The sequence below is a fragment of the Pristiophorus japonicus genome, chromosome 3 (assembly GCF_044704955.1).
Source record: "Pristiophorus japonicus isolate sPriJap1 chromosome 3, sPriJap1.hap1, whole genome shotgun sequence".
Classification (NCBI taxonomy): Eukaryota; Metazoa; Chordata; class Chondrichthyes; family Pristiophoridae; genus Pristiophorus; species Pristiophorus japonicus.
Window position 1 is genome coordinate 152,881,519 of NC_091979.1, and position 24,313 is coordinate 152,905,831.

General features: G+C 44.8%; 1 protein-coding gene across 2 annotated transcripts in view; it reads right to left on the reverse strand.

Annotated features, from left to right (window-relative positions):
• The window catches only part of sf3b1 (splicing factor 3b, subunit 1), a 65,939-nt gene that overhangs the window by 27,517 nt on the left and 14,109 nt on the right, over nt 1–24,313 (reverse strand). For both annotated transcript variants that reach the window (XM_070875909.1, XM_070875910.1), the window contains 4 exons: nt 15,970–16,279; nt 11,691–11,906; nt 10,918–11,039; nt 3,767–3,964 (listed from right to left, as the gene is read on the reverse strand). In XM_070875909.1, coding sequence (XP_070732010.1) covers nt 3,767–3,964; nt 10,918–11,039; nt 11,691–11,906; nt 15,970–16,279 — 846 coding nt within the window. The remainder of the gene's footprint in view (nt 1–3,766; nt 3,965–10,917; nt 11,040–11,690; nt 11,907–15,969; nt 16,280–24,313) is intronic.

Sequence of the window (24,313 nt, forward strand, 5' to 3'; positions counted from 1 at the left end):
GCGGGAGTCGGGTCGGGTCCAGTCCGGGGGGTCGGGTCGGGTCCGGGTGATCGGGAGTCGGGTCGGGTCGGGGGGCTGGCAGGGGAGCGGGAGTCGGGTCGGGTCCGGGGTGGGGGAGAGTCGAGTCGAGTCGGGAAGCAGGAGCTGGCCGTTGGAGGAGCCTTATTCACGCAGCCCCAGCGAGGCCATTCGACCAGGGCTAGGGGCTGCGTGCTTTGGCCCCTCCCACACAGTTTTCGCCGCCTGGAGCTACTGCACTTGAGTGCCCACTGTAGCGCGCATGTGCAGAGGTCCCGGCACTGTTTTCAGCGCAGGGACCGGGCTCCGCCTCCTGCAGCTCGTGCTGCGCTGCGCCGAGCTGCAAACGACCTGCAGGGAGCTGGAGAATCTGGAAGTTTTTTTTAGGCACACTTTGTGGCGCGAAAAACGGGCAGCCAGGTTGGGACTGCGCCTTTCTCGGCTCGGCTCGAAACTTGGGCCCATAGCATCCCACATTACCCACACAATATTCTACATCACTGGCAGCTCTATCTTTACCATGCTCTATTATATTATAAGATCCTTGTTCAAGCGTTCAAATTCCTCCATGGTCTTGTCAATCTAATTCTGTAATCTCCTCCAACTGTATATTCTTACACACACCCTTCTCTCCACCATTCTCTGCTTTCAAAAGCCTCCTTAATAACATTCCCTTCGATTAACATCCTTTCCCCCCTTCTCTCCTGCTCAGTGGTCATCATTTTGCAAAACATTTGAGACAGGAAGTCTCTCACAAATGCTGCAAAGATATACATAATTGTCACGTTAATACATTCTTCTCATTTCACGTGAGCAACATGGATGTAACCCATATTGCATCATTTACATATTTACAGTACTCTGGGAAGTGACAACAGCATCGTCCAGACACAAGAAAAAAAAAAGTCGGCCATTTGCCCCTCGAGCCTGCTCCGCCATTCAGTAAGATCATTGCTGATCTGATCTCTCCCTCAACTCCACTTTCCTGTCCGCTCCCCATTACCCTTAACTCCCCTATTATTCAAAAATCTGTCTTATCTCCACCTTAAATATATTCAATATATTAAATATATTCAACAGCCTCCACAGCTCTCTGGGGTAGAGAATTTCAAAGATTCACAACCCTCAGAGAAGAAATTCCTCTTCAGCTCAGTTTTAAATGGGTGACCCCTTATTCTGAAACTATGCCCTTAGTTCTAGATTCTCCCACAAGGGGAAACATCCTCTCTGCATATACTCTGTCAAGCCCCCTCAGTATCTTGCATGTTTCAATAAGATCTTCAATCATTCTTCTAAACCCCAATGAGTATAGGCCCAACCTTTCTTCCTAAAATAACCCCTTCATCTCAGTATCAACCTCGTGAACCTTAGAAACATAGAAACAAATAGGTGCAGGAGTCGGCCATTCGGCCCTTCAATGAGTTCATGGCTGAACATGCAACCTTAGTACCCCCCATTCCTGCTTTCTCGCCATAACCCAAGATCCCCCTAGTAGTAAGGATTACATCTAATTCCTATTCGAATATATTTAGTAAATTGGCCTCAAACAACTTCCTGTGGTAGAGAATTCCACAGGTTTACCACTCTCTGGGTGAAGAAGTTTCTCCTCATCTCGGTCCTAAATGGCTTATCCCTTATCCTTAGACTGTGACCCCTGGTTCTGGACTTCCCCAACATTGGGAACATTTTTCCTGCATCTAACCTGTCTAAACCCATCAGAATTTTAAACGTTTCTATGAGATCCCCTCTCATTCTTCTGAACTCCAGTGAATACAAGCCTAGTTGATCCAGTCTTTCTTGATAGGTCAGTCCCGCCATCCCGGGAATCAGTCTGGTGAACCTTCGCTGCACTCCCTCAATAGCAAGAATGTCCTTCCACAAGTTAGGAGACCAAAACTGTACACAATACTCCAGGTGTGGCCTCACCAAGGCCCTGTACAACTGTAGCAACACCTCCCTGCCCCTGTACTCAAATCCCCTCGTTATGAAGGCCAACATGCCATTTGCCTTCTTAACCGCCTGCTGTACCTGCATGCCAATCTTCAATGACTGATGTACCATGACACCCAGGTCTCGTTGCATCTCCCCTTTTCCTAATCTGTCACCATTCAGATAATAGTCTGTCTCTCTGTTTTTACCACCAAAGTGGATAACCTCACATTTATCCACATTATACTTCATCTGCCATGCATTTGCCCACTCACCTAACCTATCTTTCCAAGTCACTCTGCAGCCTCATAGCCTCCTCCTCGCAGCTCACACTGCCACCCAACTTAGTGTCATCCGCAAATTTGGAGATACTACATTTAATCCCCTCGTCTAAATCATTAATGTACAATGTAAACAGCTGGGGCCCCAGCACAGAACCTTACGGCACCCCCCACTAGTCACTGCCTGCCATTCTGAAAAGTACCCATTTACTCCTACTCTTTGCTTCCTGTCTGACAACCCGTTCTCAATCCACATCAGCACACTATCCCCAATCCCATGTGCTTTAACTTTGCACACTAATCTCTTGTGTGGGACCTTGTCGAAAGCCTTCTGAAAGTCCAAATACACCACATCAACTGCTTCTCCCTTGTCCACTCCACTGGAAACATCCTCAAAAAATTTCAGAAGATTTGTCAAGCATGATTTCCCTTTCACAAATCCATGCTGACTTGGACCTATCATGTTACCTTTTTCTAAATGCGCTGCTATAATTGATTCCAACATTTTCCCCACTACTGATGTCAAGCTGACCAGTCTATAATTCCCCGTTTTCTCTCTCCCTCCTTTTTTAAAAAGTGGGGTTAACATTGGCTACCCTCCACTCCATAGGAACTGATCCAGAGTCTATGGAATGTTGGAAAATGACTGTCAATGCATCCGCTATTTCCAAGGCCACCTCCTTAAGTACTCTAGGATGCAGACCATCAGGCCCTGGGGATTTATCGGCCTTCAATCCCATCAATTTCCCCAACACAATTTCCCAACGAATAAGGATTTCCCTCAGTTCCTCCTTCTTACTAGACCCTCTGACCCCTTTTATATCCGGAAGGTTGTTTGTGTCCTCCTTAGTGAATACCGAACCAAAGTACTTGTTCAAAGTACTTTTGCAGTCCATTTTAATGTTCCCTGCAAGCTTCCTCTTGTACTCTATTTTCCCTGCCCTAATCAAACTCTTTGTCCTCCTTTGCTGAGTTCTAAATTTCTCCCAGTCCCCGGGTTCGCTGCTATTTCTGGCCAATGCAAGTATATCCCTCTTTAATTAAGACCAAAACTGTATGCAGTGCACCAAGCATTTTAACTGCTCAAAGTTTCATGTTATTTTCAAGTGTAAACTAGTTCAGTTTGAGTCACCATATTTGTGTGAACCATATACACCATGGGCAACAATCCAAGGAGGTTATTTCACTTTCAAAAAGACATTGATACAACCTCATCGGGTCAGGCAGCATCGGTGGAGAGAAAGCAGAGTTAACGTTTCGGGTCGATGACCCTTCGTCAGAACTGGCTGACCCGAAACGTTAACTCTGCTTTCTCTCTACAGATTTCCAGCATTTTCTATTTTTATTCCAGATTCCAGCATCTGCAGTATTTTGCTTTTGTACTGATACAACCTGTTTGCTATCAATGTAACTTACAACCTACAAACTCTTCCTTACCGAATAAAATTTGTAATCCACATTCCTATTTACCTTTCATGTATATACCCAATTTTACGGGTGGGAAATCAGGCAACTACAAAATTCTCAACCACACTTACCAGCAATTTGTCAAAGTATTGGATGTCATCGGGCTTCAGGAATGGAAGGTTCCCAGAGGGCTGGTCGTTCATGTTCTTTGCAGAGCGTTCTTCAGACTGCATGTGGAAACCAGTTAGGCCTCCAAGTGGTGTTGGCGTTGCAGTCAGTTTACGAGCAGGTGTTCGGATTGGGACATAGCCAGCTGGAGGTGGAAGGACCTGAGAGCATTTAAAAAAAAAGCTATTAATGTTCATTGAATAAATGAGCGCAAAAATCTAGACACAGGTTCGACCTCCAAAATCCGGAGTCCCGGAATCCAGAATGTTCTGAAATCTGGGCCGATCCATGGCGGGGTCGTCCGGAAACCGGAAAATGTTCCGATATTCGGACCCCCTCCCCCCCCCCGGTGAACCGACTTTGCCCCAGCCCGACTTCAGGCAGCCCGACCTCGCTCCGGTCCGACCGCCCTGGCCCCCCTCCCTCCCCTTTCCGACCCCACCTACCTTGGGCCAGACAAGGAACTCCTCCACGGTGGCGGGGCCCCACCCGAACATTTCCTCGGAGATGGGGCCCCACCCGAACACTTCCTCGGCTGCGGGGCCGCACCCAATGACCTCATAGATGGGGCCGGCGACCCGAACAGCTCCTCAGCGAGCACCCCCACCCCCCACCTGACGTTCTGAAATCTGGAAATACCCGAATCTGGGCTCGGGTGTTTCCGGATTAGTGACGTCAGAAAGATGTTCCGCAATCCGGAAAAACACGAAAACCGGCTCGGTCTCTGTCGCGAGGTTGCCGGATTCGGGAGGTTGAACCTGTATAACAAAATAAGAGTACAACAATTTTTCCTTCGGATTAGCCGAGTTTTAATTTCAGCATTTTCTTGGACAATTCTTTCCTTATTCAATACATCAATGGACTAACAGCTCTCAGTAAACAGTTGTTTAAATTTTAAAACCAGGACAAATAACATTACCAAATCAACTCTTTGCCCTTTCACTGACGAGTATTAAACTGAAAAATAAATACTGAGCATCTCTTTCATCATGTTACCATCATCACATCAGTATCGCTCTTCTGGTGCAAATGAAGTCTAATGATAGCATTTATAGTTAAGCTCTCATTTGAGTGGTTCACTTGGCATTCTTCTCCACCCTCTTCAAAACCCAAACTCCCATTTCCCCAGAGATATGCCTTTAAACAGGACAATAATTAAATGCTATTTGACTTGGTATGTCCACAACAGTACCAAGTGAACAATGACATTCATCCCTAATAAAGAGACACCTATATTCATGATGAGAAGAACTTGCATTTATATAGCGACTTTAAGAGTGAAATGTCCCAAGGAGCTTCACAGCAGTATTGAGATAAAACAATTTGACACCGAGCCGCACAAGTAGAAATTAGCGCAGGTGACCAAAAGCTTGTTCAAAGAGGGAGGTTTTAAGGAGCGTCTTGAAGGAGGAAAGAGAGATAGAGAAGCAGAGAGGTTTAGGCAGGAAGTTCCAGAGTTTGGGGCCTAGGCAACAGAAAGCACAGCCACCAATGGTTGAGCAATTATAGGAACATAAGAAATCGAAGCAGAGTAGGCCATACGGCCCCTCGAGCCTGCTCCGCCATTCAATAAGATCATGGCTGATCTGATCATGGACTCAGCTCCACTTCCCTGCCCGCTCCCCATAACCCCTTATTGGTTATAAAACTGTCTATCTCTGTCTTAAATTTATTCAATGTTCCAGCTTCCAGAGCTCTCTGGGACAGCGAATTCCACAGATTTACAACCCTCAAAGAAATTTCTCCTCATTTCAGTTTTAAATGGACGGCCCCTTATTCTAAGATCATGCCCTCTAGTTCTGGTCTCCCCCATCAGTGGAAACATCCTCTCAGCATCCACCTTGTCAAGCCCCCTCATAATCTTATACAATTCAATAAGATCACCTCTCATTTAGCTATGACTTGCATCAATTTTTTTGGAGTAAGTTGTTTTTTCTGGCGTAAGTTTAAAAAATGCCATTTTCCTCAAAAGATTTGCTGCAGAGTAAGTCAGTTAGGTACGATTTTTCTTTAGGTCAGTTTTTTTCCCCAAAAGGGGACGTTGCCAGACACTTAACCCAGTTTTGGCCATTTATGCCACTTTGGCCAGCAAAATCTTACTCCAAATCGACTTAGGTCAGAGTGTGTGGCCAGCTCTGAAAAACGTTGCGGGCAGTGAAGAAAAAGCAGCGCACATTCGGCAGATATTAGGGCAGGGATAGGGGACGGAAGAACTGGAGAGGATCTCAACAACCAAGCACCAAACATTGCAAGGAAAAGCTCAAACAATTAAAATAATAAAAATGAAGTAAAGCCTACCGGAGAAATGCAAGCTGCTGGCCGCGGCGTTACCGGGGGGGTAGCCAGAGAGAGAGATTTTGGTATGCAAAACACTCTCTCTCTTTTCTTCTCTCCCCCCCCCCACCCCACAAACTCTCTCTCTCCCCCCCACCCCCAAAAACTCACCTCCTCCTCGCCCCCCAAAAACTCTCCTCCTCGCCCCCCAAAAACTCTCCTCCTCCTCCCCCCCCAAAAAAACTCACCTCTTCCTCCTCCTCCCCACTTTCTCCCCCCCACCCTACCCCCCCGAAATCAAAACTCTCAAGCACACATAATCACTAAATAAAAAATCGAAGTCCTACCTCGCCCGGGAACTCAGTGGGCCAGCCGACCGGTGCGGGAATTTCACTCAGCCAGGAATAGGGTGCGGCAAGATCGGGCGTCCCTTCGACTAGGGGCTGCGAGCATCGGGTCCTGCTCACAGCCCACAGGACGCGCTGGGAGGGCAGGAGCATGCGCACAGCCCTCACTGAGCATGCGCGCAGGTGCCGGCAGTGCTTTCTGTGCTGGCCTGTTGCTCCACCCACCCCTTCAGTCTGCACACTATGCCACGACTCCGGGGACTCCAAAGAGCGGCCAGGATGGGGCCCCTTCTTTCTGGCGCCCTTTCCAGTGTGCAAAGTCGGCGCGCTTCAGGTCAGTGCGCCGAAAAAACGGCTTGGGCAATGTTGGGCCCATGCTTCTGAATTGCAATGAGTAGAGGCCCAACCTATGAACCTTTTCTCATAAGTCAACCCTATCATCCCCTGAATCAACACGTGAATCTTCTCTGAACTGCCTCCAAAGCAAGTATATCCTTTCGTAAATATGGAAACCAAAACTGCATGCAGTATTCCAAGGTGTGGCCTCACCAATACATTGTATAGCTGTAGTATGACTTCCCTGATATTATACTCCATCCCCCTTTGCAATAAAGACCAAGATTCCATTGGACTTCCTGATCATTTGCTGCACCTGCATACTATCCTTTTGTGTTTCATGCACAAGTACCCCCAGGTTCTACTGTACTGCAACATTTTGCAATCTTTCTCCATTTAAATAATAACTTGTTCTTTGATTTTTTTTCTGCCAAAGTGCATGACCTCACATTTTCCAACATTATACTCCATCTGCCAAATTTTTGCCCACTCACTTAGCCTGTCAATGTCCTTTTGCAGATTTTGTGTGTCCTTCTCACACATTGCTTTTCCTCCCACCTTTGTATAGTCAGCAAACTTGGCTACGTTACACTCAGTCGCTTCTTCTAAGTCGTTAATATAGATTGTAAATAGTTGGGTTCCCAGCACTGATCCCTGCGGCACCCCACTAATTACTGGTTGCCAACCAGAGAATGAACCATTTATCCCTATCTCTCTCGGTTCTGTTAGTTAGCCAATCCTCTATCCATGCTAATATATTACCCCCAACCCTGTGAACGTTTATCTTTTGCAGTAACCTTTTATGTGGCACCTTATTAAATGCCTTTTGGAAGTCCAAATACACCACATCCACTGGTTCCCCTTTATCCACCCTATTCATTACATCCTCAAAGAATTTCAGCAAATTTGTCAAACATGACTGTCCCTTCATAAATTCATGTTGACTCTGCCTGACCGAATTTTGCTTTTCCAAATGTCCTGCTACTGCTTCCTTAATAATGTACTCGAACATTTTCCCAACCACAGATGCTAGGCTAACTGGTCTATAGTTTCCTGCTTTTTGTCTGCCTCCTTTTTTAAATAGGGGTGTTACATTTGCAGTTTTCCAATCTGGTGGGATCTCCCCAGAATCCAGGGAATTTTGGTAAATTACAACCAATGCATCCACAATCCCTGCCACTACTTCTCTTAAGATCCTAGGATGCAAGCCATCAGGTCCAAGGGATTTATCTGCCTTTAGTCCCATTATCTTACTGAGTACCACTTCATTTGTGTTAAGTTCCTCCTCCCCGATAGCCCATCGACTATCCACTGTTGGAATATTGTTAGTGTCCTCTACCATAAAGACTGATACAAAATATTTGTTCAGAATTTCTGCCATCTCCATGTTCTCCATTACTAATTCCCCGGTCTCGTCCTCTAAGGGACCAACATTTACTTTAGCCACTCTTCTTTTTTATATACCAATAGAAACTCTTGCTATCAGTTTTTATATTTCATGCTCGTTTACTTTCATAGTCTATCTTCCCTTAATCATTATAATCAGGGATGGTCAAGAGGGCAGAATTAGAGGAGCGCAAACATCGGAGGGTTGTGGGGCTGGAGGAGATTATAGAGATAGGGAGGGGTGAGGCAATGGAGGGATTTGAAAATAAGGATCAAAATTTTGAAAGCGAGGCATTGCTTAACCAGAAGCCAATATAGGTCAGCGAGCACAGGGGTGATGGGTGAACGGGACTTGGTGAGAGTTAGCACACGGACAGCTGAGTTTGGATCACTTCTAGATTACATAGGGTAGAATGTGGGAGACCAGCGTTGAAATCGTCAAGTCTAGAGGTACCAAAGGCATGGATGAGGGTTTCAGCAGCAGATTAGCTGAGGCAAGGGCGGAGACGGGCGATGTTACGGAGGTGGAAATAGGCGGTCTTAGTTATGCTGCGTATATGTGGTCGAAAGCTCATTTCACGGTCAATGTGACAGCAAGGTTTCAAATAGCCTGGCTCAGCCTAAGACAGAAGTTGGCGAGAAGGATGGAATCAGTGGCTAGGGAACAGAGTTTGTGGTGGGGTCTGAAAATAATGGCTTCGGTCTTCCCAATAACTTCTGATCATCCAGAACTGGATGTTGGACAAGCAATCTGAAAATTGAGAGACTGTGGAGGGGTCGAGAGAAGTGGTATTGAGGTAGAGCTGGGTGTCATTCGCGTACAGGTGGATGCTGACCCTGTGCTTTCGGATGATGTCGCCAAGGGGCAACATGTGGACTAGAAATAGGAAGGGACCAAGAAGGCAACGATGCGGATGCGGGAAGAGAAGTCGTTGGAGATGATTTGCTGACTACGGTTAGATAGTTAAGAATGGAACCAGGCAAGTGCAGTCCCACCCAGCGGAATGACAGTGGAGAGGCAGTGGAGAGGCATTGGAGAAAGATAAAGTGGTCAACCATGTCAAAGGCTGCAGACAAGTCAAGAAGGATAAGGAGGGATAGTTTACCTTTGTCACAGTCACAAAGGATGTCAGTTGTGACTTGATGAGAGCTGTTTCGGTACTGTGGTAGGCATGGACTCCGAATTGGAAGGGTTCAAACATGGAATTGAAGGAAAGATGGGCACAGATTTAGGAGGCGACAACACGTTCAAGGACTTTGGGGAGAAAAGGGAGGTTGGAGATGGGGCAGTAGTTTGCAAGGACGGAGGGGTCAAGAGTTGTTTTTTTTGAGAGGGGTGATGACTGCAGATTTGAGGGAGGGGGGGGGGGAAACAGTACCTGAGGAGAGAGAGCTGCTAACAATGTCATCCAACATGGGAGCCAGAAAAAGAAGTTTGGTGGCCAGCAGTTTGGTGAGATTCAGGTCAAGGGAGCAGGAAGTGGGTCTCGTGGACAGGATGAGCTCAGAAAGGTCTCAAGGGGAGATCGGAGAGAAGCTGAAAAAAGATGTGAGGTCAGGGCTAGATCAGGGGGAATCCTTGGATGAAGTTTGGCTGGACCAGGGCCGGACACAAAAGGAGGCAGGGTTTAGGAGGGGAGGTGGAAGGGGGACGTGGGTGGAGAGCGATACGAGGAAGTGGTCCGAGATAGCCATATTTGTGATTGACACGATGGGAGTAGCGAGGCCACGATAGATGGCAAGGTCAAGGGGGTGGCTGTGAATATGGGTTGGTGAGTTTACATGGAGGGAGAGATTAAGGGAGGATAGGAGGCTAGTGAACTCAGAGGAGAGAGAGCATGATGAATTTGGATGGAGGTTGAAGTCACAGAGGATGTGAAGTCATTCGATGCAGAGGTAGAGGGGAGGAAAGTAGTGAAGAAATATCAGTGATAACATTTTTGGACAGTAAAGAACGAGAATTTTTAAATGAGACATGAGAGAGGTGGAATAGGAGGAGAAAGTGCCAGAGGAGTAGGGCGACAGACCAAGGTGTGATTTGCTGATGAGAGCCACACCTCCATCTGAGGTTCAGCGCTGGGGGGGTGGGGCATTGGACAGGGAGGAGATTGGTAAGATTAGCCCCCGGTGGGCACACTGGGTGGGAAGGTCAGTGAGAGAGTAGGATGGGACAGTTGGGGTTGCAGATGAGTCGATGAGAGATGCACAGAGGGACACTGTAGGCTTATCCAGGAGGGAGTCAAGCCTAGTACGGCGGCAAGAGAGTAGGAAGGTCGAAGAGTAATGAAGGATTGAGGTAGGGATTTGGGAGGGCAGAGTATCCAAGAGAGGAGCGATGAAAGGAGGCATGATGACAGGGGAGAACAGTCAGGGAGGGAGAAAGAGAAAAGGAAAGAGGGGGAAAAGTGGAAAAGTACTGAACGGCTCGGATCTGGAGCAGTCGCCAAAGTGCGCACATAAACGGACAGGGGAAAAGCTCAGGTTACAATAGACCTGTTTACACTTCCTACATAATCTCTGCCCGCTGACAGACATGTCGTCACCTGGGAAAGGCACAAAACCAGTAAAAAAACACAAATTTCGAATGGATCACAAAATTGCTACACTCAGTACATATTCCTGTCATTAGCCGAGGCAACTTCAGCAGAATACTCTCTCTTCCAATGAATAAGCTCCAAGCAAGGTCAGTGTTTTCCATTAAGTACAAATATTTTAAAAAAGAATAAGTCACTACAGAATGCAGATAGTGCACTAGGTTTATGCTACATTACCTTATAACCTTCAGGGAACATAGCATCCAATTCCTCATCTGTAAGTGGACGATTTCTTTCATCAATTTCACGCTCCCAACGCCAAGCCTGGAGTTGTTCAGGTGTCATACTCATCAAGTGACCTGAAAAGTTGAATTATTTAAATATTTATCTCTGAAGTTTACCAGAACATGAAATGTTAAATACGTTCAAATTTTTTCAACAGAATACAGTTCCTTTGTAGAATTCTGTCCTTTCCATAATCTCTAATTTAGTTTAGCTTTCCGTTGAGTTTAGTCTTATTTGCTAAGGGAAGAAATTAACACTATAAACATCAGTAGTGACAAAAGATCTGTTATAAAGCACCTGACCCTACACCATATTTTTCTGCTGGCTTCAATTTTAAATGTTAAATAAACTGATGTGGTAGCTCAACCAACTTGTTCCATATCTCATTAACTATTTAAAAAATGCACTTTTTAGAGCCAATATCACACCACTAGCTCTATCTCCCATTGTAATAAACTAGGGTCCCGAGTTATAAATTAGCAACTACTGGAAGTGTGCAAGTGCACAGGGGCGATCTCAATGGTTCTGTCTCCCTTCCCCCTCCCGCCATCATCCAGGCTCAGACATGAAAATAGACCAATTGGACAAGTACCAAAACGGCCACTGATGGCTACTGAACTAAATCCAAATATCTGATAAAACTCAAAATACTGCATTTTATATCAGATATTCTACAAATGTAGACTCAGCAAAATTACAGCTTTTTATTTATAATCACCACATACCTGGTGTAGGTGTTGCCATAGCCATTGCAGGTGTGCCTTTTGGTGTTATTCCACTAGGAGTAAGCAATGGAGTACTGCCACCCATTTGACTAGCTGGTGTTTCATCCCAACGAGACTTTCTTTTGCTTGCACCAGGGGTTGGAGTTTCACCTATAGAGTCACCTCCACGATCTGTACGTGGAGTTTCAGCCCAGCCACTGCCATGTCCAGGTGTTTCTGAAATTAGATAGTGAACAAGAATCTAAGATCAAAACTTGAAAAGCAAAAAATCACTCAGCAAAATTCATTGTTCTTCTATACTGCCTGAACCAAATTACACTAAATGTTGAAGAAACATTATTTAATATTACATGAAAGTCACTTAGCCTACTTGCGCAAACAAAAGTAAAACGCGGACAAGTCCAAGTGCCATCCTTACTGCTCCAATTAGTACCATGAAGTGAAAATACCGTGGGTGGTGGAATTTAAAAAAAAACAACAAAGTGCTGGCAGATAGCGTCAGCAGTTTCAAGATCCAGTTCGACAGCTTCCTGAGGGGTATATTAGACTAAGCATAATTTGATCTTTCTTGAACTTTGGGACTGGTCAGATGAACTGCAATGTTCGATAAATTCCTATTTTCCGATGAAAAACACAGATATGCCCCCATCTGACAACAACTTATATTTATATAGCTTCTTTAATGTAATAAAGCATCTAAAGGCGATTAGCAAAAAGAAAATTGACAGAGCAGAGCAAAACAAGGAAATTTTAGGGCAGATGACAAAAGCTTGGTCGAAGAGGTAGGTTTTAAGGAGCGTCTTGAAGAAAGAAAGGGAAGTGGAGAGGCAAAGAGATTTAGGGAGGGAATTCCAAAACTTAGGACCTAGGCAGTTGAAGGTACAATTGCCAATGGTGGGGCATTTAAAAATCAGGGATGTTCAAAAGGCCAGAATAGGTGGAGCGCAGAAGTCTGGGGGGATTACAAGGCTGGAGGCGATTACAGGTGCAGCACCGAGAATCCGGAACCCTCGGGACCGAGGCCATTCCTGATTCCGGGCTTTCGATCATCTTTCTGATGTCACGAATCAGAAACACCCGAGTCCAGGTTTAGTAAGTCAGTAGCTGCAGAGATGTCCTGACCAATTGTCGGCCAACGGCGAGGTATTTGGGAATTATAGGGCCCAAGTTTCCACACGATAAAAAACGTGCGCCCCTCCGAGCTGGGCGCCCGTTTTTCGCACCTAAAAAAAAACCGCGCTATTCTCGAGCGCCCTGCAGCTCCTTGTCTGCCTGGCGCGGCGCCCAGGGGGGCGGAGCCTACACTCGCGCCAATTTTGTACGTGGGAGGGGGCGGGTACCATTTAAATTAGTTTTTTTCCTGCCGGCAACGCTGCGCGTGCGCGTTGGGGCACGCGCAGTGTGAAGGAAACATTGGCACTCGGCCATTTTTGTAGTTCTTTGTAGCTGTTTAATTTTTGAACATTTTTTAATAAAAGTACATTGCCCTTCCATGATCAGCACTGAGGCTTCTTGCAGCAGTGAGAAGGTGCAGGAAGCCTCAGAAAGTTGAGGCAGCCGTTTCCCTCCCTCCCCCCCCCGTGGGAACGAACGGAACGGCTTCTCCCCCCCTCCTGCGGGAACGAACGGAACGGCTTCCCCCCTTCGGGAACGAACGGAACAGCTCCACCCCCCTCCCCCCCCGCGGGAACGAACAATGGCTGAAGCACTTTCACACTGGTAGGAAGATGGTTTATTTAATCTTTTCTTTGCTTATAAATGTTTATTCAGATTGGATTTATTTGTGTAATATTTGTAGAAGTATAAATAAGGATTGATTGTAGAATTTAATGACTTCCCTTCCCCCCCCTCCCCCCCCCTCGTTCTGGACGCCTAATTTGTAACCTGCGCCTGATTTTTTAATGTGTAGAACAGGTTTTTTCAGTTCTACAAAAATCTTCACTTGCTCCATTCTAAGTTAGTTTGGAGTACGATTTCACTGTGGAAACTTTGAAATCAGGCGTCAGTGGCCGGACACGCCCCCTTTTGAAGAAAAAATTCTGTTCCAAAGTGGAACTGTTCGACCTGACTAGTACTGCAGAAAAAAAAATGTGGAGAATTGCGATTTCTAAGATAGTCCGTTCTCCACCAGTTGCTCCTAAAAATCAGGCGCAAATCATCTGGAAACTTGGGCCCATAAAGTGCAGTGGTAAAGGACTGGAGGGAGAGTTTTGTCTGGGAGCAGAATTGAAAAGGGGGTTAATGAGGGTAAAGGGGAATATGGGGAGAGAGTGATACAAGGAAATGGTCAAATGTGCCTTATCAGTGATGGTTATGGAGAGGATAGCGAGGCCATGTGAGATGATAAGATTGAGAAGGTGGCCGTGTATATGGGTGGGGGAGTTGACATGAAGGGAGAGTAAGAGAGTAATGACAGCAGAAAAGACCCATTAATGTGTCAAAGAGAGAACTTTCTTCAGAACTGGTAAAGGGACCCCACCCAAAACATTAGTTTGTCTTTTCAGATGCTGATGGATCTGGTACATCGAGTATTTATTGTATTTTTCTCTCATTACTAATGCACCATCCATCAATCCTATCCCAGTTGCCAATATGCATCAATAGTATCTTCAATCATGCAGCCCCAATAAATAAGCAATAACTGTTGATGCTTAATCAAAGTCCCAAATATCATTCCTGTCGCCTTGGGTTTGTTGTTTAAGGTTTGAATTGGAAGTACTGGAGATCTAGAGACTCTGCTGATGGGCTGACTGTGCTTACCGACTATTCTGTTACAAGAAAAATGTGGTATTGCAGAACTAAGAGTGTCATGTGACTTTAATTAATTTTATAAAATATCTTCATTCTAGAAATCTATGGACAAGTTGTATGACATTTGAAGAATATAGCAGTCCAGAAAAACTGCTTCAAAGCAGCTTATTCAGCAGTAACAATTATTTTGGATAAAGGTAGTTAACTGCATCTAGTTTGCTGGATTGTCTTAAGGAGTCAGGGAAATATTTTTTTTGAAGAATTTTCCCTGAAATTAGCCAGTTATTTTTTCCCTTTTTTTGCATCCCACCTAAATTAGCATCGGGGGGGGGGAAAGAGTGAAATAGAACTCCCATCCACTTAAAACGTTCTTTCATTACTAAGATCATCCATGTACATACTCTTATCAGGCAGACTAATTTAACTGTTTCTATATAGTCGGTTTTAACTTATCCAATATTAATTGTGCTTCTGCTCTGGTCCTTTTACATTTTTCATTTTGGGTGCTTTAATATACATGTTCGATTTATTTCCCAAACCTATAGCATGAAGTTACTATCTGCAAAGTAATGGATAGAATTTAACATATCTCACTTATAAGAGACAACTAAATTTCACTGAAGTCAATTTATAGTCTTGGTAAATCACCAAAATTACTGGGATAATTCAGTTACTGTGGATAGGATAATTGGTTTCTGTATGCCTCTTTTAATTGAGACATTTTAAAAATCTGATTATTTTTCAATTACCAAATTCACAAACCACTTAGATGAGATTTTGAATCATCAGATATGCTGACTATTTCAAGCACACATTTTCAAAAGAACCATCAGTCTGATGACAGCTAGCAAATGATTGACTTTTGGTGAAAAGCTGAAAATGACATGTTGCAGAGAGACATCTGCTCCTCTGATAGTTCAGCAAGTTTACCTAATGGGTAGATCAGCCAGAGATTGGAGAAAAACAGTCCCAGATTTAATCCCCAGTCTACAGTGAGTTGGTTGACCTGAACTGTAACAGCTGTTGAGAGCTATAATTGGCATAGGTTCCCCAGTTAGGGAAAGGAAAATTAGTTGCAGGTTCATACGACTGATCTCCATCCAGTGACCCCTGTTGGAAGTGCACGTACTGTTGGTAGCATCAGTCTCAGTGATGCTCCCACAAGGAGTCAATGCATTCGGGAGAGGAATGTGATGCTTTTGATTCATTAATTGAACACATGGGACCTTCCCAATATGTTCACATCCTGAAGGAATCCACCAGCTAATAATCTAAGAAACATTTTCCATGTTCATGGGTGGGCACACTGCATTATAAAATCCAACACCTCCATTTCTAGTTATATTTGTTAATACAACACAATTACTTTAATTGACTAAAGAGTTTTAAAGTCTTTCTTTGCGATCTCAAATGTGCTCAAAAATATTACACAGAATTTTGAACAGCCATATTTTCCTTAATCATTATTTTAACATTAATCGCTACAGTCATAGTGCAAATGTCCTTGCAGAAAGAAAAATAATCTCACCCCTATCTGTTTTTGGAGTTTCATCCCATCTGTTTTTACGCACACTGGAAGTCGCGCCTCCATGACCTGGTGTAGCATGCCCAGGTGTATCTCGTCCAGGTGTGGCAGCCCCTGCTGGTGTGTGACTGGGAGTGGGCTCCCACATTCTTGAGCTTGGGGTTGCACCAGGAGTCTCACTGCCCTTTGAGCGACCAGGTGTTTCATCCCAGCGGCTCTGAGACGGAGTGTTTCCAGGTGTGTGTCCAGGGGTATGCCCTGGTGTGTGCCCAGGTGTGTGTCCAGGTGTGTGCCCAGGTGTGTGCCCTGGAGTCTACAAAGGTAAATACACAAGTTAGATAGATTGAATTTGTCAATGTAGACATACTTACTATTTCCAAATAAACTTTCACTGGATAATGTGCAACAACATAGATCATAAAAATAGAAGCTACACAAAATGCTCACTTTGCAGCTGCAGATTGAATGTTTGCACTCAAATATAGCAGCCAAAGGATGATTTAGTCATCAACATTAAGACTGGATTATCAACCAATTGTCCATACCCTGAGTTTGGACTGGGATTTATATTGGTACTTCCCAGGATACAAATAATCGGAGAGGTCGCTGGAAAAGTGAAAGATCAAGTCGACCAATTACCTAAAACGAGATTCCACCAAGTCCAGACTCAAACTGATGGATTTCTACAGGAGAGAAGAAATTAATCTCATGACCATAAAGGGGTCTTAAAAATAAGCATAACATAGGAACATATGAAATGGGAGCAGGAGGTGGCCATTCAAGCCTGCTCTGCCATTCAAGATCATGACCGATCTCCTACCTCAACTCATCTTCCTGCGCTATTCTTATATCCCTTAGTATCCAAAAGTCTATTGATCTCGGTCTTGAATATACTCAATGACTGAGCATCCACAGTCCATTGGGGTAGAGAATTCCAAAGATTCACAACCCTTTGAGTGAAGAAATTTCTCACCTCAGTCCTAATTGGCAGACTCTTATTCTCGGACAGTGGCCCTGAGTTCTGGACTCCCCAGCCAGGGGAAAGCATCCTCCCAGCATCTACCCTGCCAAGCCCTGTAAGAATTTTATATGTTTCAACAAGATCACCTCTCATTCTTCTAAACTCTAGGGAATATAGGCCTAGTCTACTCAATCTCTTCTCATAGGACATTCCACCCATCCCAGGAGTCAGTCTGGTGAACCTTTGTTGCACTTCCTCCAAGACAAGTATATCCTTCCTTTGGTAAGAAGACCAAAACTGTGCACTGTACTCCAGGTGTGGTCTCACCAAGGCCCTATATAATTGCACTTTACACTTATACTCCAATCCTTTTGTAATAAAGACTAACATACAATTTATTTTCTCCACATGATATTCCATCTGCCATGTTCTTGTCCACTCAACTTAACCTATCTATATTCCTTTGCAGCCTCTTTCCATCCTCACAACTTACTTTCCCACCTAGCTTTGTATCATTATCAAACTTGGATATTGGATCGGTCCCCTCATCTAAGTCATTGATATAGATTGTGAATAGCTGAGACCCAGGCACTGATCCTTGCAGTACCCCGCTAGTTGCAGCCTGCCAACCCAAAAGTGAACCATTAATTCCTACTCTCTGTATTCTGCAGATGACACTAAACTGGTGGCGGTGTGAGCTGAGAGGAAGCTAAGAGGCTGCAGGGTGACTTGGACAGGTTAGGTGAGTGGGCAAATGCATGGCAGATGCAGTATAATGTGGATAAATGTGAGGGTATCCACTTTGGGGGCAAAAACACGAAGGCAAAATATTGTGAATGGTGGCAGATTAGGAAAAGGGGAGGTGCAATGAGACCTGGGTGTCATGGTTCATCAGTCATTGAAAGTTGGCATGCAGGTACAGCTGGCGGTGAAGGCGGCAAATGGTATGTTGGCTTTCAAGCTAGGGGATTTGAATATAAGAGCAGGGAGGTCTTACTGCAGTTGTACAGGGCCTTGGTGAGGCCTCACCTGGAATATTGTGTTCAGTTTTGGTCTCCTAATCTGAGGAAGGATGTTCTTGCTATTGAGGGAGTGCAGCAAAGGTTCACCAGATTGATTCCCGGGATGGCGGGACTGACATATGAGGAGAGACTGGATCAACTGGGCCTTTATACACTGGAGTTTGGAAGGATGAGAGGGGTTCTCATAGAAACATAGAAGATTCTGACGGGACTGGACAGGTTAGATGTGGGAAGAATGTTCCTGATGTTGTGGAAGTCCAGAACCAGGAGACACAGTCTTAGGATAAGGGGTAGGCCATTTAGGACTGAGATGAGGAGAAACTTCTTCACTCAAGAGTTGTTAACCTGTGGAATTCCCTACCGCAGAGTGTTGCTGATTCTCGAATATATCCAATGAACTAACGAGAGTTAGATATGGCCCTTACAGCTAAAGGGATCAAGGGGTATGGAGAGAAAGCAGGAAAGGGGTACTGAGGGAATAATCAGCCATGTTCTTATTGAATGGTGCTGCAGGCTTGAAGGGCCGAATGGCCTACTCCTGCACCTATTTTCTATTTTTCTATGCTTCTGTCCTTCCACTAATCCTCAATCCATGCTAATATATTACCCCAAATCCCATGAGCCCAAATTTTGAGAGATAATTTCTTATATGGCAATTTATTGAATGCACTTTGAAAATACAAAAACACTACATCTACTGGTTCCCCCTTATCTACCCTGCAAGTTACAAACTCAAAAAAACTCTTAATAGATTTGTCAAACACAATTTCCTTTTCATAAATCTGTGCTGACTGTGCCCAATCTTATTACGAATTCTTAAGTACCCAGTTACCTCGTCAATAATAGATTCTAGCATTTTCCCTACTACTGATTCCAGGTTAACTTGTCCCTTTTTCTCTCTCCCTCCTTTCTTGAATAGCGAGGTTTTGTTTTCTACCTTCCAATCCGCAGGGACCATTCTAAAATCTAGGGAATTTTACATAAGAACATAAAAAATAGGAGCACGGATAGGCCACTTGGCCCCTCGATCCTGCTCCGCCATTCAATAAGAACATGGCTGATCTGGTCTTGGGCTCAGCTCCACTTCCCTGCCCGCTCCCCATAACCCTTTACTCCCTTAACGTTCAAAAATCTGTCTAACTCCACCTTAAATATGTTCAATGACCCAGCCTCCAGAGCTCTCTTGGGCAGAGAATTCCACAGATTTACAACCCTCAGAGATTAAATTCCTCCTCATCTCAGTTTTAAATGGTCGACCCCTTATTCTGAAACTATGCCCCCCAAGTTCTAGATTCCCCCACAAGGGGAAACATCCTCTCTGCATCTACCTTGTCGGGCCCCCTCAGTATCTTATGTTTCAATAAGATCATCTCCCATTCTTCTAAACTCCTATGAATACAGGCCCAACCTACTCAACCTTTCCTCATAAGTCAACCCCTTCATCTCAGGAATCAACCTCGTGAACCTTCAGTCAAGGAGACCAAAACTGTACGCAGTACTCTAGGTGTGATCTCACCAATACCCTGTACAGTTGCAACAGGACTTCTCTGCTTTTATACTGTATCACTCTTGCAATAAAGGCCAACATTCCATTTGCCTTCCTGATTACCTGCATACTAACTTTGTGTGTTTTATGCACAAGGACCTCCAGGTCCCTCTATAATGCAGCCTTTTGTAATTTATCTCCAGCAGAGGTCACATAAAATTTCCACCCAAAGAAATGAAGAAATGCTGGAACTAACTTGTAGAAGATTACTGTGCAATGTTGACCACCCCGAGGTCTGGAGACTATTGTAAAAAGAAGTGGCAGAACTTTGGTCAAGTAGTTAGTGCAAGTAATATTTTCATTTTTCAATGGAATTGCAATCGTAAATGTGACCATCTATATATGTCCCACCCAACAGAAAGACACCCTCTCTAAAAAGTTATATTTTCATCTTTGCAGAGGAAAGTGGCACAAAACAAACTAGAAAGAACTCAAACAGGAGGAGGGCTGGAAAATCTGCGGCCACTAACACCCTTGGAAGAAAGAGTCGCTGCTTTGATGGGTACTGCAAGGAGAAAAGCAACCACCACTGCACACTCGAGGGAGAGGATAAGTCCTGTTAATTCCACAGGCTGGCTTTGCTAAATGTTAAGTACTGCGCGGGCTAGCCATGCTTCGGTTCATGGAGACGTCTCCCTCAGCTACGCTTCAGTTGATGCAATGTACTATCATTCATCATGGTCCTTCAAATCAGCCTGCTGCCTGTGCTGAGTGTGCGCACAAGGTCTGTGCAGCAAAGCAGGTCTCCAGTCGTCTTGGTTAACCCTTGCCACTGGACCAAGACCTAGTTCTGTCGAGCCCGTGTAGTGGCTGGTGTGCAACGGCCGCCACACGTTAAAAAAAATCCATGCACAGGCATCTTCCATCCCTTCAATTGGAGTTCAGGACTGGAACATCGGGTCCTTCATTGAAACATCTGTGAACTCATGTGGAAGCAAGTCATCCTCGTTTGATAGACCGCCTATGATGATGATGAATTTATCTCCATTTAAATTATAATTTGCTTTTTATTTTTCCTGCCAAAGTGGATAACCTCACACTTTCCCACATTATACTCCATCTGCCAAATTTTTCCTCACTTAGCCTGTCTATACCCCTTTGAAGACTTTGTGTGTCCTCCTCACAACTTGCTTTCCCGCCCATCTTTGTATCATCAGCAAACTTGGCTACATTACACGCGGTCCCTTCATCCAAGTCATTATTATAAATTGTAAATAGTTGAGGCTCCAGCACCGATCCCTGTGGCACCCCACTAGTTACCATTTGCCAACTGGAAAATGACCCATTTATCCAACTTTGGAAGATCAAAACCAATGCAATCCACTATCTCTGTAGCCACCTTTTAAAACCCTAGGATGTAGGCCATCAGATCCAATGGATGTCGGCTTTTAGCCCATTAATTTCTCCAGTACCATTTCTTTACAAATACTAATTTATTTTAAGTTCCTCATTCTCACTAGACCCTCAGTTTCCCACTATTTCCAGAATGTTTTTTCAGTCTTCTTCTGTGAATACAGATACAAAGTATTAAAGATGCTGCAATGGGAACCCGCATGGGTCCTAGCTATGCCTGCCTTTTCGTGGGATATGTGGAATATTCTTTGTTCCAGTCCTACCCGGTCACCTGTCACTTTAATTCTCCGCTCCCCTCCCACTCTGATCTCTCCGTCCTCGGGCTCTTACACTGTTCCAATGAAGCTCATCGCAAGTTCGAGAAACAGCACCTCATCTTTCGTTCGGACACTTTACAGTCTTCTGGACTCAACATACAGTTTAACAATTTCAAACCATAACCTATTTTTTCTTCTTTTTTTCTGTTTTTTCCCCCCTCTTTCCCATGGCAGCTGTTGATGATTCTGCCTCATCTAGACTCATCTTTTGTTTCTTAACTAGCCCCATTACCATCTCCTTTTGCCTTGCATCATCATCCCTTTTGTCTCTTAAGCTCTTCTGCCTTCCATCCTAACACAGACCTTCCCTTTTGTTCTTTCCTCCCCTCTCCCTGTCCATACACCTGTTACATCGCTAACTTTTTCCAGTTCCGACGAAGGGTCATCGACCTGAAACGTCAACTCTGTCTCTCTCTACACAGATGCTGCCTGACCTGCTGAATATTTCCAGCATTTTCTGTTTTTATTTGAGATTCCAGTATCTGCAGTATTTTGCTTTTGTACATAGTATTTGTTTAAGGTCTCCACCATTTCCTTATTCCCCTTTATAATTTCTCCCTTCTCTGCCTGAAAGAGACCCACGTTTAGTTTCTCTAATCTCTTCCTTTTCATATACCTACAGAAGCTTTTACAATCTGTTTTTATGTCTCTTGCTAGTTTACTCTCCTATTCTATTTTTTCTCTCCATCAATTTCTTTTGCTGAATTCTAAAATCCTCCCAATCCTCAGGGTTACCACTCTTTTTGCCAACGTTCTCCTCCTGTAATATGTGGGAAGTCAGGGACGCTTCCTGTATCCCTGATAACTATGCGTGCGGGAAGTGTACCCGCCTCCAGCTCCTGACGGACCGCATTGTGGCACTGGAGCTGCGGGTGAATTCACTCTGGAGCATCCATGATGCTGAGAATGACGTGAATAGCACGTTTAGCGAGTTGGTCTTACCGCAGGTAAAGGGTACACAGCCAGATAGTGAATGGGTGGCCAACAGGAAGAGCAGTGCAAGGAAGGTAGTGCAGAGGTCCCCTGCGGTCATCCCCCTGCAAAATAGATACACCGCTTTGGGTACTCTTGAGGGGGATGACTCATCAGGGGAGAGCAGCAGCAGCAGCCAAGTTCATGGCACCGTGGGTGGCTCTGCTGCACAGGAGGGCAGGAAAAAGAGTGGGAGAGCTATAGTGATAGGGGATTCGATTGTAAGGGGAATAGATAGGCGTTTCTGCGGCCGCAACCGAGACTCCAGGATGATATGTTGCCTCCCTGGTGCAAGGGTAAAGGATGTCTCGGAGCGGGTGCAGGACATTCTGAAAAGGAAGGGTGAACAGCCAGTTGTCGTGGTGCATATAGGTAAAAAAACAGGATGAGGTCCCACGAGACGAATTTAGGGAGCTAGGAGCTAAATTAAAAAGTAGGACCTCAAAAGTAGTAATCTCAGGATTGCTACCAGTGCCACATGCTAGTCAGAGTAGGAATCGCAGGATAGCTCAGATGAATACGTGGCTTCAGGAGTGGTGCAGAAGGGAGGGATTCAAATTCCTGGGACATGGGAACCGGTTCTGGATAAGGTGGGACCAGTACAAACCAGACAGTCTGCACCTGGGCAGGACCGGAACCAATGTCCGAGGGGGAGTGTTTGCTAGTGCTGTTGGAGAGGAGTTAAACTAACATGGCAGGGGGATGGGAACCGATGCAGGGAGACAGAGGGAAATAAAATGGAGGCAGAAGCAAAAGATAGAAAGGAGAATAGTAAAGGTGGAGGGCAGAAAAACCCAAGGCAAAAAAGAAAAAGGGCCACATTGCAGCAAAATTCTAAAGGGGCAAAGTGTGTTAAAAAGACAAGCCTGAAGGCTGTGTGCCTCAATGCGAGGAGCATTCGGAATAAGGTGGACGAATTAACTGCGCAGACAGCAGTTAACGGATATGATGTAATTGGCATCACGGAGATATGGCTCCGGGTGACCAAGGCTGGGAACTCAACACCCAGGGGTATTCAATATTTAGGAAGGATAGGTAGAGAGGAAAAGGAGGCAGGGTGGCGTTGCTGGTTAAAGAGGAAATTAATGCAATAGTAAGGAGGGCCATTAGCCTGGATGATGTGGAATCGGTATGGATGGAGCTGCGGAATACCAAAGGGTAGAAAACGCGAGTGGGAGTTGTGCACAGACCACCAAACAGTAGTAGTGAGGTTGGGGACAGCATCAAACAAGAAATAAGGGATGTGTGCAATAAAGGTACAGCAGTTATCATGGGCAACTTTAATCTACATATTGATTGGGCTAACCAAACTGGTAGCAATGCGGTGGAGGAGGATTTCCTGGAGTGTATTCGGGATGGTTTTCTCGACCAATATGTCGAGGAACCAACTAGAGAGCCGGCCATCCTAGACTGGGTGACGTGTAATGAGAAGGGACTAATTAGCAATCTTGTTGTGCGAGGTCCCTTGGGGAAGAGTGACCATAATATGGTAGAATTCTTTATTAAGATGGAGAGTGACACAGGAATTCAGAAACTAGGGTCCTGAACTTAAGGAAAGGTAACTTCGACAGTATGAGGTGTGAATTGGCTAGAATAGACTGGCAAAGGATATTTAAAGGGTTGATGGTGGATAAACAATGGCAAACATTTAAAGGTCACAAGGATGAACTTCAGCAATTGTACATCCCTGTCTGGAGTAAAAATAAAACGGGGAAGGTGACTCAACCATGGCTAACAAGAGAAATTAAGGATAGTGTTAAAACCAAGGAAGAGGTGTATAAATTGGCTAGAAAAAGCAACAAACCTGAGGACTGGGAGAAATTAAGAATTCAACAGATGAGGACTAAGGTTTTAATTAAGAGGGGGAAAATAGAGGACGAGAGGAAGCTTGCAGGGAATATAAAAACTGACTGCAAAAGCTTCGATAAATATGTGAAGAGAAAAAGATTAGTGAAGACAAATGTAGGTCCTTTGCAGTCGGATTCAGGTGAATTTCTAATGGGGAACAAAGAAATGGCAGACCAATTGAACAAATACTTCAGTTCTGTCTTCACGAAGGAAGATAAAAACATCCGAATGTACTAGGGGACAGTGGGTCTTGTGAGAAGGAGGAAATGAAGGCTATCCTTATTAGGCGGGAAATTGTGTTAGGGAAATTGATGGGATTGAAGGCCGA